Here is a 17,138-nt window from a genome sequence, read left to right as displayed (position 1 = left end):
TTACCCAATTCTACAATGTGTGTAAAGGGTGTTATAGTGACCGCCCATGCGCCCCCTGAATGTTCCGGAAAAGACATGCTTGGGTAAGACTGGAAGACAGCACTGGACAAAAGTTGATCGTCCAGCCACATCTGCACCCTGCAGAACCGTGGTGCCTTTTAATCTGGCTAAAATCTCTGTGCAAAGCTTGTTATCTAAGACGATAAGCTAGTAATTTAAAAACGTCAGGACATGTGCTGACCTGCCCATGTGCTGAGTCCTCCCAAGGCCACAACTATGCATATTTTTCAACCAAATGTGTTAGCTTGTCACTTGCACACTTCTTTTTCCATCTGCAAATACTTCCTGGTGACTGTAACCTAAGTTATGAGTCCAAGGGGAATATTTCAGTCCTCCGTATTCCTACAACTAACCAACAGCAATTAAAATTTTCATGAAATGGCCCTGGCCAGTTTGGCTCAGCGGTTAGAGCATCAGCCTGCGGTCCGGAGAGACCTGGGTTCGGTTCCCGCTAAGGGCACGTACTTCGGTTGCAGTTTGTCCCCGGCCCTGGTTGGTCATGCGGGTGGAGGGCCATGCGGGTGGCAGCCACTCGATATGTCCCTTCACGTCGATGTTTCTCTCTCTCTCTCCCTTCCTCCCTCTCCCTCCCACTCTATCTGTACAAAAAATGGAAAAATATCCTCGGATGAGGATAAAAAAAAAAAAAATTTCATGAAATGAAATTTTAAATGAACTTTAAAACTATCTCCCTGGCCAAAAAGAAAAAGAAAAAACCAGCTTGCGTGAGTGTGCAAAATTCTCAGAGACTGAATGAATTAAGAAAAACCTGCCCTTCCCTGGCCCATTTGGCTCAGCGGTTAGAGCATCAGTCTGTGGACCAGAGAGTCCCAGGTCTGGTTCCCGCTAAGGGCATGTACCTCGGTTGCAGTTTATCCCCAGCCCCAGTTGGGGTCCTGTGGGTGGCAACCACTCGATGTGTCTCTCTCACATCAATGTTTCTCTCTCTCTTCCTCCATCTTTCCCTCCCACTCTATCTGAAGATAAATGCAAAAACGTCCTCAGGTAAAGATAGAAAAAAAGAAAACGTGCCCTTTTGTGTTGACACACAAAAAACACCACACTATCATCTGCTACCTCCCAGGGTCCCCCAGCTTCCATTTTAGGATTTTAGTTATACAAGGCTCTGCTTGATCTCTAACACTAAACAGGATTTTTAAAACTGCTTTTGAGTCTACCTGAGGATTATTATGCTGAAGTCACACCATCCCTGGCCATGCTCAAGGTGACACAGTTGTCAGAAGGGAGGGCACGAAGAAAAGCAAAGCCTCAGAAGGCCCAGAAACGCTTCCGGCGTTCGGTATAGTCCTCCTCCTCATCTTTGTATCCTCCACAGAGTAGGACTGGTGACGACACACATAAGAGGCCTGAGAGTACCTCCCTGTCGGAACCACGACCCCAAGGTGACCTTCGGGAATGTCTTCTAAAACCTCACTACTCAAATGGGGTTCCAGAACCCTGAACAAGACCCTCATGTGATTCATGGACAGTCAAGTTTGAGATGCGATGCTCTAAACCAAAGTGTGATTCGTTTTTCAAGCCATTTATGTTTTCAGAAGCCATATTCTGGCAACATAAAAATTGCACCAAAGTTGTTTTTAAAGACACATAAAAATACCCTTTTGACAGGTGTTACCAGTTACCATGTGACCTCAAACACTAATATCTTGTGTGTGTGTGTGTAGTAGAATATCTATACGAACGTAAAAGTTGCCATCTTAACCATTTTTCAGCAAACAGTTCAGTGGCATTAAGTCGATTCACACTGTTGTGTAATCATCACCACCATCCATCCTCACAACTTTTTCATCTTGCAAAACTAAAATTCTGCACCCATTTAACAATAAATTCCCATTCCTCTCTCCCCCAAGAAACACTAATTTCTTAACACCTTTTAATAACATACCAAACTGGACTGAAATTAGCCAATGCCTTGAAAAGTTACTATACAGGGGCTTGACTAGGACAAAGCCATATTCTGCATATTTGACCCCGATCCCTTCACAGCTTCATCCTGGCCCAGTTTGAAAAGCAGGCGTTCCTGTCCTGGGCACCAGGGCCAGTTAACAAACTTCTCCTAATCCTCAGTGACCATGCCCCTCTGTCCCACAGTGAACTTCTAGGTCAGGAGACAAAGAAACTAGAGTATTTTGGCCGCTGTGTTCCTGATCCTAGTCTAAGCCCAATTCTTTCTATCTCACCTCATTTTCCTCGTATTTTTAAACCCTGCAATTCCTACACAAATCATCCAGCTAATTATACTTGTTAGACTTGGGAATGACAGAGCAGACAACGTTAAGGCCAAGTGATTGAAGATTAGAAGTCCAAGTAGAGAGCTGTTTTCACGTTTAAGGACACGTTATTCTGGTTTCCTTCTTTCTAAACCCACAATCCATAAATACTGTCAAGAGTGAACAGAACTATGGCCCTGACTGTCCCACCCCACTCCCCCCGCCTCACCAAGAGCTGCCTGCCGACAGGGGCCCACAGTGTCTTCACACGGCACAGACTACCGACGTGTCACGGGCAGTAGCACTAAAATGCTGCTGAAGTTGCCATGGTAGAAGCCTCTGCCAAGCAAAGGGTAGACAGGAACAGAAAGTATCTTAGACCTTCGAGGGCTGTTAAGCAAAATAAGCCAGTCCCACAAAAAGCAAAACTCAGCAAATACTATATGATTCCACTCACGTAAAGTATGTAAAGCCGTCAGTCATAGAGACAGAAAGTAGAAAGGGGGTTACCAGGGCTGGAGGAACAGAGATGGGGAATCAGTGTTTGCGGGGGACAAAGTTTCTGTGTCACAAGAAGAAAAAGTTCTAGAGCTGTGTTGCACAACACGAGTGTACTGAACACTACTGGACGGCACACTTACCGTGGTTAATATGGTACATTTAATGTTATGAGGCTTTTTAGCACATTTTTTTTTAAAAGAGAGAAAAGGTTTTAAAAAGTTATCTTTGGGATTAAAAACTAAATCAACAACAACAAAAAAGAATTTCATTACAAATCCATTTTACAATACTTTTAGGAAAAGTTATGTCAAATCAGACTGAGTATTGGTTTCCCTCTTTATGTCACCTTGAGAAGTATGTACAGGGCCTGAGAGGGACTGAATTCATGCAGCCAGGAGGAGGGACACAGGCAGAATGAAGGCAAGACAGAAAAATGGTGACCGAGACGCACAGGAACTTCAACATTAACGCAGTGCCCGACCCTGAAGTGCAGCAGAAGGCAGTCCGTCCTTCGTTTACAGATCACAGGACACTACCTGGCCGCCGGCCGGGAAAGAAACCAGACTGGCCACCAGTGCCGTGAGCACACCGGCAATGGCTGTCAGACATGTGATCTCTTTGCCACTTTCTTCCTACCCGCCCCCCAATCTACAAAACACTGCTGTATCTTCACCACCAAACACTAAAGAGCAGCTCAAGACTCAGATGAAAAAGAAACTGAGGAATTGCAAAATAGTCCAGTAACACTTCTCCTCACGGAGCCAAGAAATGAGAAAGGTACCACACCAAGGTGCCATCCAGGCGAAGAGGCTGCGACAGCCCAGCACCCTGCCTGCCTCGAACCACACAGCCTGCACTTGCAGTCCCTGCTCAGCACAACCTACAAACGAGATTCAGAAACCAGGAGGGTCCTTCTGCTGTTGTTGTTGTTTTTTTTGGTGTTAATCATCATCCAGGGATATTTTTTTCATTGTTTTAGGAAGAGTGGGAGGGAGGGAAGGAGGAAGAAACATTGATGTGAGAGAAGACACATAGAGAGAAACATCGATTAGTTCCCTCCCATATGTGCCTCAAACCTACAACCCAGATATGTGCTCTTGACCAGGAATCGAACCCAAGACCCTTGGGTACTTGGGCCAATGCTCTAACCACTGAGCAAAACTGGCAAGGGCCAGAAACCATGAGTTTTAAGTGATGATATATGACTTCCTTTTATTTCTTTATGTCTTAAATTTCGATATGTGCCTCTGAAGGAGGGACCCATTTGTAACATTAAAATTAGTTTCTTAATACACTGGAGAGACTGGGCTCCTTTCACAATTATTCAAATATAGTTAATGAACAACATGTTAGGGACACCAACCCCCCTTGCACAGTAAAAAAATCTGCATAAATTTTTTACTCTATCAGAACCTTACTAAGATCGGAAGCCTTACCAATAGGATAAAGTTGATTAACATGTTTTGTATGTTTATAGGCATTATACACTATATTCTTACAATAAAGTAAGCTAGAGAAAAGAAAACGTTATTTAAAAAACCATAAGAAAAACATATTTACAATATTTATTGAAAAAAAATCCACGTAGCCCAGCCAGTGTGGCTCAGTAGATTGAGCAACATCCCATGAACTGAGAGGTCCTAGTGCGATTCCCGGCCAGGGCACACTCCCCAGTTGAGGGCTTGATCCCCAGGAGGGGGCGTGCAGGAGGCAGCTGATCAACATTTCTCTTTCACATCGATGTTTCTATCTCTCTCTCCCTTCCTCTCTCTAAAAATCAATAAAAACCCACATATAGCCCTGGCCGGTTTGACTCAGCGGTTAGAGTGTCGGCCTGCGGTCCCAAGAGACCCAGGTTCGGTTCCCACTAGGGGCGCGTACCTTGGTTGTAGTTTGTCCCCGGCCCTGGTTGGGTCGTGCGGGTGGCAGCCACTCGATGTGTCCCGTTCACATCGATGTCTCTCTCTCTCTCTTACTCTCTCTCCCTCCCACTCTATCTGAACAAAAAAAAAAGAAAAATGTCCTTGGGTGAGGAAATGCATACATACATACATACATACATACATACATACTTTAAAAAAAAAAACCCATGTATACATGGACCTGCACAGTTCAAACCCATGTTGTTCAACGGTCAGCTGTACAATCACTGAGCCAGTCTCTGGGTTCACATGGTATTTGCTTTCGGCAATAGGGCTTCTCATTTGTTTTACACTAAAAAAAAGGGGAACAAGGAGCAGCTCAATTCCCACATAGAGAAGGAACTTTAGTTGCTTAACAAGGTGGATAAGGAAGCTCAGGTTAGGGGTTTAGTCAGGCTAATTCTTACAGGGATCGGGACACCGCCACACTACGTTCTTACTGGCAAGTCAGTATTTCCAATACTCTATGAAAGTTTAAATATTCTAAGGGAACGTGGTAATGAAACCAATTAGCAAACATCAATATATTCCTCCAGCTGCTTGCATTCCATACTTCTGATTCTTGGACAAGATCCCAGGAAGGAGACCAGCCAAGTGGAATGCTCTTCTGTCCCGTCCTGGTTGGCACACTTTCTGTGCTCCATCTGGGAGAACGTGACTGCGTCTCGCAGACACCTGAGGTGTGCACTCCACATCCCTTTGGGCCAAGGAACTGTGCTCACCTGACCATAGTCTGTCCGGAAGACGACGACGCCCTCTGCACAGGAATTTACAGTACTTGGAAAATGCTGGCCATTTTCTCTCAGCCAGACCCGCGTTCCCTGTAAACAAATAACAGAATTGAATGAGTTTGGATTACCTTTGGTGGCAAAGCATCACCCTCAACATTACTACAACTACTATATTCCTTTTAAAAAAAATCTTTTTGGGGAGGTAGGTCAAGATGGTGGCATAGGTAAACGCAGTATCATGTCCTCCCACAACCACATCAAAATTACAACAAAACTACCATCATTCAGAACCGCCTGAAATCGAGCTGAATGGAAGTCCTACAACTACGGAATTAAAGAAGCCACCACATTGAGACTGGTAGGAGGGGCGGAGGCAGACAGGCTGGTCCCACACACACACACGTGTGGCAGATAAAAATCAGAAGGACACCTCGGCTGGGAAGATCCCCTGAGGACTGAGGGGACCCCGTCCCACACCAGGTGCCCAGCTCAGGGTCCCAGTGCCAGGAAGAAAAGTCCCCATAACTTCTGGCTGTAAAACCAGCGGGAACTGAGGCTGAGGGAGGCTGCACCTGTGGAAGCCCCAGCAGTTCCTCTTAAAGAGCCTGCAGACTTACTCAGACCCGCTCCCTCTGAGCTCCGAGGGGAGGCAGCTCGAGGGGCACCAGAGAACAGGGAAGAACTGAGCTGTTTGGTTTCTGGACAAGGGCTGGAGGGGCAGCTTTCTCCTGGACAGATGTGCTGGTGGAACCCTTTGGGGAGCCCTCCCCCAACAAGGCAGGCAGATGCTGCCATATCTGGGACTCCAGCAACCTGGCTCACACTGTTGGCCTGGCCCTGGTGATTCCCTGAGGCCCCGCCCCACCCAACTCGCAGGCCCATCCAAGCTGTTTCCAAAGGCTTTACTATAGGACTGGCCTATCTTGGATCCTGCTTCAGAGTTTCCTAAAATCTCTCAAACAAGCAGCATCTGGTACCTGAGCCCACTAGTGCACCTGGTACCATTGGGCCAGTGGACACCCAGTGTCAACACAGACCAGTGCACAGTAGTGGAGCTGTCAAGGTGCTGGTTGCGAAACCGCAAACGGCCAGGAGCCCAGCACCATCCCCCGCAGTGGCAGCCCAATCAGAGTAGAGATATACCCCCAGCAACAGAGGCTGGGGAGTTGACATCCATCCCCGGGAAACAGAAGCACAGACCAGCAGCAGAGAACTATCTCCCCCAAAAAATATATATATATAGCAAAGGCTGAGCAGAAGCTGAGCCCCACTGGGCAGTAGCACTCCCCAGCCACCAGGTGGGACCAGGGGCTCCATAGGGCCCCTGTGCTATCTAGCGGCCCATAAGAGCGGTGTGGAGCCGGGGTTCTGGTTGGACCTGTGCAACCCAGTGGCCCACAAAAGCGGTGAGGAGCCGGGCTCGAGAGGGGCCAGTCTCAGCGAGCCTCATACCTCTCCTTAAGTAGCCCCAGGCCTGGCACTAGAAGCAGCCTTGGTTCACAACGTGGCTTTTCCTGGACACCTCCAAGCCCAGCACAAGAAGCAGACATCTGCAGTTCACTTTGTAGTTTATGCCAGGTGGTCCCAGATAGAACACAGGCAGTGGCTGACCTTGCCCCAGAGCCAGCACACCTGGTGGACAGCTTCAGACCACATCAAAACGCCACCACTCAACCACCTCCACAGTGACACACTCAATGAGTGGACTCAGTGGGTACCAGAGCCCTGCTGAAGTAAGTCTTGCTCTGTGTGGTGGGCCCCTACACAGCTGATCGTCCAAGGTCCAGTCCTTGCAGCTGACCAGCCTGAGTAAACCTCTTCCACTGATGTGCCAACAGCAATCAAGACTCAATTACAACCAAAGGGTGTATGGTCCACACTAGGGTTATGCCGCGAGGGCCCTGTTGGGGTGGTCAGGGAGACTGTGCCACTGGATCCTACAGGACACCTACAAAAGTAGGCCACCCTATGAAGCCTAGGAGGCATAGCAACTCTGCCTAATACATAGAAATAATCACAGGGAAGCAGCCAAAACGAGGAGACAAAGAAACATGTCCCAAATGAAAGAAAAGATCAAAACTCCAGGAAAAGAACTAAAATGGAGATAAGCAATCTAACAGATGGCAGAGTTCAGAACACAGGTCATAAGGTTGCTCAGGGAACTTGGTGAGACATCCAAGGGACTTAGTGAGACCTTCAAGGAACTTAAGGAGACCTCTGAGGAACTTAGTGAGAACATCAACAACATCAAAAAGGGCCAGTCAGAAATTAAGGATGCACTAACTGAAATAAAGAATAATTTACAGGGAATCAGTATTAGAGCAGGTAAAGCCAAGAAGCCAACCATTGATTTGGAATATAAGGAAGCAGAAAATACCCAACTAAAACAGCAAAAAGAAAAAGGAATCCAAAAAATGAGGACAGTGTAAGGAGCCCTGGGACAACTTCAAGCATGCCAACATTTGTATCATGGGGTGCCTGAAGGAGAAGAGAAGAGAGCAAGAAACTGAAAAACTATTTGAAACAATAATGACAGAAAACTTCCCTAACTTGATGAAACAGACATACAAGTCCAGGAAGCACAGAGAGTCCCAAACAAGTTGAACCCAAAGAGGTCCACACCAAGAAACATTATCATCAAAATACCAAAGGTTAAATACAAAGAGAGAATCTTAAAAGCAGCGAGAGAAAAGCAGTCCATTACCTACAAGGGAGTTCCCATAAGACTGTCAGCTGATTTCTCAAAAGAAACTTTGTGGGCCAGAAAGGAGTGGCAAGAGATATTCAAGGTGATGAAAAGCAATGACCTACAACCAAGATTACTCTATCCTGCAAAGCTATCATTTAGAATCGATAGCCATATCAAGAGTTTCCCAGACAAGAAAAAGCTAAAGGAATTCATCACCACCAAACCAGTATTATATGAAATGTTGAAGGGTCTTCCTGAAGGCGAAGAACAAAAATATTAATAACGTGGCAATTAATACATATCTATCAACAATTGAATCCACAAACAAAATGAGCAAGCAGAACAGAAACAGACTCATAGATACAGAGAATTTTTTGTTGCTTGCCAGATGGGTGGGGCTTGGGGGGATGGGTGAAAAAGATGAAGAAATTAAGAAGTACAAATTGGTTGTTAGACTGATGAACCTCAAAGGGAAAGGAGGAGGAAGGGTGGGATGAGATAAACCAACGAACTTCTATGCATGTATGCACAACCGATGGACACTGACAATAGTGTGGGGAAGGCAGGAGGGAGCGGGAATGGGAAGGAGGGGGGTCAATGGGGAAAAAAGGGAGAAACATCTGTAATATATTCAACAATAAAGATGAGTTTAAAAAAAATAAAATAAAAACTTTTTGAAATGCAACTGTTCTTCTCAAACAAGCAAAGAATGACTCTTTCATGCTTCACTAGAGAAAGGTATGACTGAGAGGTAGTCCCACTGGACAGAGAGAGCAAAGAAGAGGCTGAGATAATTCTAGCCTGTGTGTTACTGAGTGCTATCAACTCATGGGGATTATCTCATTTCACCCACAAACATCTGTTGAGGCAGGAACTATTATCATGCCCATTTTAGAGATGGAGAAATAGAGGCCTGGAAGTACAGTAACTTGCCCAGCATCACAAGACTGAGAGAAAACTCAACCCCAGGTAGTTAGTTGGGTTCTAGAAATCATAAATTTGGCCAGGTCACTACTTGGCTTCACCTTAAGATGAGAATTCTTTGGGACCTATGGGTTCACATTTTCCCAGGTCTAAGCCCCATGCACTTGCCCTTTTAGAGGGCATTAGAACACTCCAGCGACTTCCTACTTGTACCAAATCCATGTGTCAACTGAACTCACCAAGACAGGGACTAACGTTTTAGTAAATATCAGAACCCAATCCACTGGGATGAATTTTGGTAAGATTCCAACAGACACCTAATGCACTTCAAAGTCTGGGGTTGTAGCCTAAAAGATAACTTCCAGATCCCGTTGTTTTAACCGAGGGCATGTTTTGTTGACATTCATTTCATTTCCATTTTTATTTCCCCAATGGACAAATGAAATGCTAACTACCTTTTTAGATTTCAATGTTAAATATCCTCTTTCTTTGATTTCGCAACATTAAAACTATTTGTTTCCAAGGATGAGTGATAAAAACAAATTTTAAGAAATTACTGGGTGTTCACTGGCAATTTCAATTATAAAGAATTATCTTTTTGATGCATGATGTATACTCATGTGATGGACAGCTTTAGTATCTCATTAAGTTATTTCTACTCTGATCAAAAATGTCATTAACGCCAACAAAAATGACACTGGAAATAATATAGCAAAATTATCACTCGAAATAGCACTTACACGGAATAACTACTTTTTCTAGAAGATTCAATCTCATTTCAATGGTCTGCTTAATTTCTGTTTTGATTTGAAATAAGTAAAATATTTACAATATATTGGTTATGGTATGTTCAACCCAAGTTTAAGGGGTTACCTACTACTAGTTCTATTAACAGAGAGTTGGCAGAAAATAAGTAATACAGAAGTATGTATACTCATGACTTTATGCTTTTTCTCTTTATAAACAGCAAAAATAATAGCTTCCAGTAATGGAGTGTCCATGAGGCATCCCGGTCCAGTGCTAATAGCCTCAGTGACACTCTATATCTAATACTAACCCTCAGTCAGACAGGAATCTCCCCTCCCCCCGGAGGAAATGAGTACACAGCCTGAGTCCTTGCCTGATGTAACACAGTTAGTGACCCCAGTCTCACATCTCTCCAAATCCTAACCCATGCTCTTTCCACACATCACGACAACTCTATTTGTCTCCTTAAAACAATTCATAAATAAATCAGTCAACATTACTAGATCAGTCAACAATTAAAATATAACACAGAGATCCCTTTAAATGGCCAGTTATCAACATACAACCATTTGCTCTCTCTCACCCTCCTAGGAGGAAAAAATTAGGAAGATATAAAAACCCCCTTTATATCTCCCTCCATGCCATCGATGACCTTGTTTTAAAATACACCAGCCAGGATCTAAAACATGTGCTGTTACACCACTGTCGCTCAGGACCCAGGAAGTCACCTTGAATTTGATGAAAGCATGTGGGGCCAGCTAACTAGACCCAGGGCCTCTGGAAACAGGGGGACCCAGAGGCAGGGGCCACATGTTCATGAGATTCTACAGGCACTTCCAAGATCAAGGTGGCTGAGGTGTAAAGTTGAAAGGGCACAGGTTTTTGTTCCTCATGACTGGCTCACAGAATTCCCCATGTGAGTTCAGCAACTCTCCTACCATCCCTTATTATACCCCCACACAAAGCGCTGCCCATGGGTACCCCATTTCTTATTATTATGGGAACTTTAAGTTGTTAACCCCATCCTTCCTTCTTCCACCACTTTTCCAAAGAGAGGTTGAACTCCTCCCCGATCAAGGTGGAAAAGAACAAAGAACATCAGAAATGAATATGAATCGTTTCTCTATAAATCCTGAAGTCTGTTTATTTAAAGAACCCACATAACACCAACAGTGGTGAGTTCCCATCTCCACAGGAGTGGGTCACATATCTCTGATGCCTAATTCAGGCTGAGATGCTGGTAACACCCAGAAACAATGAAAACCAACTGCCTGTCAGTCCTGATTCTTTATTAGCAAACAGCTGCTCCCCAAAAGAACATTTACTTCGGACCTCCTATGAGACTGCTCTCTCAAATATCATCCCACTCCAAACTGCGGTACTAGTTATGCTTGAGAAAAAGAGTTCCAAGGGCCTCAACAACTTTTCTCATCGTCTTTTTAATTCACACGTCGGAGACTGCAGCATTTGAAAACTTTGAAATGCCTGCAGACATGTGTGTGCACACACACACACATACACACACCCATATTCAAACAGGAAATGTCAAAGTCATGTCAGGTGAGAACTTTTGCTCAGTAGGTAAAATCATGAAATAATAATCCAGCTGACCTCCGTCCCAGAATGCTAAACCCAAATCATTGTCTTCTATGCCCATCACCTGCAGTGTTTTCATCAAAAAGGGCTCAGGTACACATTTCCCAATTATTCAAATGGCCTATTTCGTAAGGATAAATTAAGATTTTATTATGAAGCGTTACTGAATTAGTATAAACTGTCACCATGATTAATATAAACCTGTCTCCAGAGGCCATAAGACAGGCAGCTCCTTTTATTTGAGTTTGTTTCTTTTTACCTTTTCATTTGAAAGTGCCATAAAGCCCTTTGTTGGCACAGTCGTACATGATCAAACACACAGTTCAACTTCCTTAGTCCAAAGGTCTTGCTCAACAGGTGTGAAGAGCTGCTGATAAGCAAGTTTTACGAACTCCGGCTCCAAATAGCAAATCTCGAGTCCATGGGCCAGGTCCCATAGGCTGCGGCAGCTGCTTCCACAGAGTTTTGCATTCAAAACTCCCTTTGTTCTCTGAAAAAGTTTAACCTGGCAATTTTCATAGAATCGGAATTGCAAAATAAAACCGTTGCAATGAGTATTTTTATATAGATTGTTTCCTGGTCGTTTCTCTGGGCCCCCAAACCTTCTACTTCCATTCTATTAGAATAGAACACCATGCCAAGGTCCAGAAGAGAGGCCACCCACAGGTATTGGAAAATGAAGTCACAAGCAGACATTTACCAGACCTTCCAAGTTTGAGTGGGAAAGAAAAATTTGCCTAGCATATGCAAACCATTATATTCTGTCATTGTGAAGTAAGGCTGATAATTTCATGTACAGGGCAGGCATATGGAGGAAGCTCACAATCTGAGTAAGAGATGCCTGTGTAAGAAGGTAGAACAAGCTCGACCATAACATACACATTTTATTAATACTTGGGCAAGTTTTCATCTTAATTTCTGAGACGGATATGTGTTAAATTTAACAGCTAAAAACTTTTCTGCGCACACTCACCAGTAACAGTTTTACAACGGAAAGCCCTTGCACATAAATCTCATCTCCTTTGAACTTCAGAGCAATCCTGTAAGATAGGGAAGAAATACCATCCCTTCTTCCAAAGTGAGGTTCATAGGGGTCCCACTTCCCATCGCCAACAAATGACTTCCTAGCTATAATAAAAAAGATCAACTCTACCAAGTGTTGGTGACAATGTGGAGAAAAGTGGTGAGGGTGTTAAAACAAACATGTTTCCACATAATTTTACCATATGTCCCACCAATTCAACTGCTAGATATCTATCTACTCCAAAGAAAAAATTTTAAAAGCCTTGCAAGCAAATATTCATAGCAGCATTATTCATAATAGCCAAATACAAAAATCACTTAAATGTCCATCAACTGGTACAGGGACAAAATGTGATAAATCCCTACAACGAAACTCTTCAGTAATAAAAATGAATCATTGATAGAATCAGCAAATAATGATGAATGTCAAAAACAGCATGCTAGCCCTGGCCGGTTTGGCTCAGCGATTGGAGCATCAGCCTGCGGTACAGAGAGACCCGGGTTCGGTTCCCGCTAAGGGCACGTTTGCAGTTTGTCCCCGGCCCTGGTTGGTCATGCGGGTGGCAGCCACTCGATGTGTCCCTTCACATCGATGTTTCTTTCTCTCTCTCTCTTCCTCTCTCTCCCTTCCGCTCTATCTGAACAAAAAATGGAAAAATGTCCTCGGGTGAGGATTAAAAAAACAACAACAAAAAACAGCATGCTAAGTGAAAGAAGCCACACAAAAGAGTACATGTTACAGGGTTCCAATTACATGAAATTTTCAGAAGAAGCAAATCCATTGACACAGAAGGTAGAACAGCTGCCTGGTAGGGAAATAACCCTGGAAAAACAATAATGATGATGGACTTCAAATACCATGCTGTGTGGCATGTCCCAATTACAGACTCGTGGAAAAGAATATTCTTCAGCAAAAAACACAACTCAGTCTCAGACCCAGAATAGGTCACACCACCTACTTTTGTCCCACAACTGCTTACTTGGCCTATGTTAAGTATCACTGTTCTGGATTCTATAACAATCTGTATGATAAAATTATAATTAGGTCCTGAAATGTGGTCTTTTTTTTTTTTAAAGAAAAAGAAGTCAAATAATTTTGTAAAGGATAAATTAAAAACATTGTTTAGCCCTGGCCAGTTTTCTCAGTGGTTAGAGCATTGGCCTCAGACCGAAGGGCCTTGGGTTGATTTCCCAGTCAAGGGCATATACCAGGGTTGCAGGTTCAATCCCGGGCCCTGGTGGGAGTCATGCAGGAGGCAACCAATTGATATGCCTCTCTCACATCAATGTTTCTCTCCCTCCCTTCCTTCTACTCTATCTAAAAAAATCAATGATAAAATATCCTTAAGTGAGGATTAACAACAACAAAAACAAAACCACTGTTTAAATCTGCAGTAAATTGAGTAGCAGAAAGAAAGTTCTTATCTTTTTGCCTGGAGTGACTTAGTGAAGAAGCAAGCTGGCCCAGACTTCTCATGTGGAAGTCAGACTTCTCATGTGGAAGTCTGGGGAGTGGGGGAGGGGGTCTTTGTTGTGAGTGGTACTGAATTCCAGAAACTGGATGTGGATCGTATTTTATAGTACTGAGGATTTAACTAGCACTTTTTCTCCTGTTCATTTTTTATTGAGATATAATTGACATAAAACATGATTTTAGTTTCAGGCATCCAACAAAATTAATCAATATTGTGTATATTAACACCTATCACCATGCATAGTTACTAATTTATTTTCTTGTGATGAGAGCTTTTAAGATCTACTCTCTTTGCAACTTTCAAATATGCAAAACAGTATTATTAACTATGGTCACCATGCTGCACATGACATCCCGAAGACGTATTTATAACTGGAAGTTTTTACCTTCTGACCCCCTTCACCCATTTCTCCCACCCCCACTTCTGGCACTCACCAATCGGTCCCCTGTGTCTCTGAGTTTCTTTTTTTTTAGCTTCCATATAATAAGTGAGATCTCTTCTGTTTTATTGTCATTTTTTTTCTATTGAAAGTAGGAATACCTTTCCAACCTAACAGATGTTATTTTTTCTAACCCTTATTACTAAAATCTACTTCAAAGGACACATGGCTTTTATAACATGGCTTTTATAACATTCAAAGTTCTAACGCTGGTTTCTCAACTTCAGCATTGTTAACATGTTGGACAGTCATTATGTGGGGGGTGAGGGGACTGTCCCCATTGACAACCGCTGATCTAGAGTAATACAAAGTTCTGAAGGAGTTTTCAAAACCATTCACTGTCCAAAACATAATTAATTGAAAGCAGATTCCACTGTAAATGCCAGGAATTTCCACAGCCTCCTGAAGTAGGATCAGCCCGGACACAGTATACCTGGGACAGATCTAATTTCCAGTGACTTTCAACTGAGTGTGTACAGAGAGGGAACAATCTTTGAGGTAGGATTCAAAGCGTTTGGCAAACAAGGCAAAGAGCCTCGGAGGCAGCGGTTTGATGGTGGTAACAGAGGGACTCTCCTTTTCCATCTCTCTGCCCACTGGGCTGTTTTTGTTTTTCTTTAATGCACTTTAGTGTTAATTAGAACTGACTTTTAATGTTCTTATGCGGTTGACTGGAACTGCCCACCGTGCCTTTTCACCTCTGGAGTTATTTCAGCCCTAAGTGCTTGCAAAGCCCAACGCAAAACTTGTCAGAAAGCTTGGAAACGGGGCAGAGAGAAGAAAGGGACAACATAATCACACTACGAAGTAAGTATGAAAAATGCAGCGTGAACACAAGCAGCGTGAACACAAGCAGCGTGAACACAAGCAGCGGGGACAAGGGAGTACTGTTGGCTGGGGACACACCCAGGAGACTTAGAAATTAAAGGGGAAGGTGGAACCTAAGATTCTTCCCCATCAGCTGGTTAGACTCAGTGGGGTGCCTGGAAATAAGGTGGAGGGGGAGGGCACCACTCTCTCCCAGGATCCCCACCACAGTGGGTGGTCCTTTAGCCTCTGCCACACAGCATGCAGAGTGTGGACCCACAACACTGAGTGATCCCAACTCATTCCCCCCCTCGTGCGTGACTGCAGGGTCTTAGACCTGAGCCTGGCAATCAGTTCTGAACAACCGTATCAGATTCCGAAGAAGATGGCTTCAAGTCAGCCCTGGGCTGCTCAGGCTCTGTCCTCAATGGCCAGCACCAACCATTGAGGAAGAGAGTGTAACAAAGGGAGGCTCAAGGGAGCAACTGTGAGCATACAGCCCATAATGTTAGAAATGTGGTGTGAGGACCCCAGTCTGTGCCATTTTACTGTTGGTTGTGGGACTGCAGTGGCGTTTGTTTTCTATACAGGCAACCCCAAGAACAACGGTCCTGCTCCCCCCAGACATGATGCCACCATTAAAATTCCAGAGGAAAATGTGTTCCTGACACTCCGCTTCAGGACTCCCCTCCACCCAAAGATTATAGCAGAAGTGCTGGTTTATTCCCAAGGCTGGCCTGTGCAGGTCTTTACTGGTATTGCTTACTAAATAAGAAATGCATTCAACTTTTTGTAGCTACAACATATTTGTAGCCACAACATATTTGTAGCTTTCAGCTATGTCATCAATGTCATCGTCATCATTACTGAGATCATTTCTTGGGCTCACTTGTGGACCTAGGATCCTTCATAGCACTATTTTCACAGGAAGATACGTGGTGTCCCAAACAACTAACTCACAAACACACCTTAAAAACAGTATGGTTGTTAACTGAGGTCTGTCTGCATGCTTAACTATCAAGTTCACAGACAGTGCATCCCAGGCATTTGGACAGTTCCAGTCTCCAGGGAATCCAGGGAGAAGGACCAAACGGTGCCAACATTCTTTCCCATTGTCCTGCTCATGAGGTCAAACTCAGTCATCACCATCAGCTACTAAGAACGGCAGCTTCCATGCAGAGGCTACTACAAAACTGTATGAAGTGTAGGTGGTGGAAAGGGAGGAAAAAGAGGAATGAAAATGGAAAAAGGTATCACCAACAATAACTTTTATATCTAGCAAAGATTCATTGGCACCCACCCACTCTCAATCCAAATCAAAACAAAAACGAATTAGGCTAAATGGTAAAATGCCTAAAGTATGAACTTATGACACTGTAGAAGAGTTTATTCCCATGGTTGTAGGGGTCTAACTTGCCAATTGATTCAGTCCTGATTTCATATTCTGATTTTCCCTACCTTTCTTGCAATTCCTTGAAATAGTTTTTCAGTTAAACTATACTGACATAATTTTTTCAAAAAATAAAAATAAAAACCTCACAAATAAACAAAAAGTGGTAAGATTATCTCAATGAAATCCTAGCTGTGTTCTGGTTACCATCTGTTTTTAGAAAAAAATACACAAACTTACTTGGAACAGGAGTTTATCAATACCTCATAAAAAATGAATGATCCAAGAACACAGTGGGAAGTAAATAAACTTAAAAGAGCTATTTCACATTGCTGTCTATATATGCAAACTAATGCCTTTGCAGAATTTTATTAAATTTCAAAAACAGTTAATTTTTTCATGACATCATACTTCCAGAATTAAAAGGTGCCTAAAAGAGCCCTGGCCGGTTTGGCTCAGCGGTTAGAGCGTTGGCCTGCGGTCCGGAGAGACCCGGGTTCGGTTCCCGCTAAGGGCACGTACCTCGGTTGCAGTTTGTCCCCGGCCCTGGTTGGTTGTGCGGGTGGCAGCCACTCGATGTGTCCCTTTCACATCAATGTTTCT

At 43.8% G+C, this 17,138-nt stretch overlaps 1 protein-coding gene across 1 annotated transcript in view; it reads right to left on the bottom strand.

The window, feature by feature from the left end:
* Window positions 1–17,138, bottom strand: part of MYO10 (myosin X) — a 212,925-nt gene that overhangs the window by 159,190 nt on the left and 36,597 nt on the right. The window contains exon 2 of the mRNA XM_036279221.1: window positions 5,437–5,535. Within this exon, the coding sequence (XP_036135114.1) occupies window positions 5,437–5,535 (99 nt within the window). The remainder of the gene's footprint in view (window positions 1–5,436; window positions 5,536–17,138) is intronic.

This window comes from Molossus molossus, unplaced genomic scaffold, assembly GCF_014108415.1.
Source record: "Molossus molossus isolate mMolMol1 unplaced genomic scaffold, mMolMol1.p scaffold_m16_p_3, whole genome shotgun sequence".
NCBI classification, from domain to species: domain Eukaryota; kingdom Metazoa; phylum Chordata; class Mammalia; order Chiroptera; family Molossidae; genus Molossus; species Molossus molossus.
Note: the sequence above shows the minus strand (reverse complement) of the source record. Positions and strands in the feature narration are given on the sequence as shown.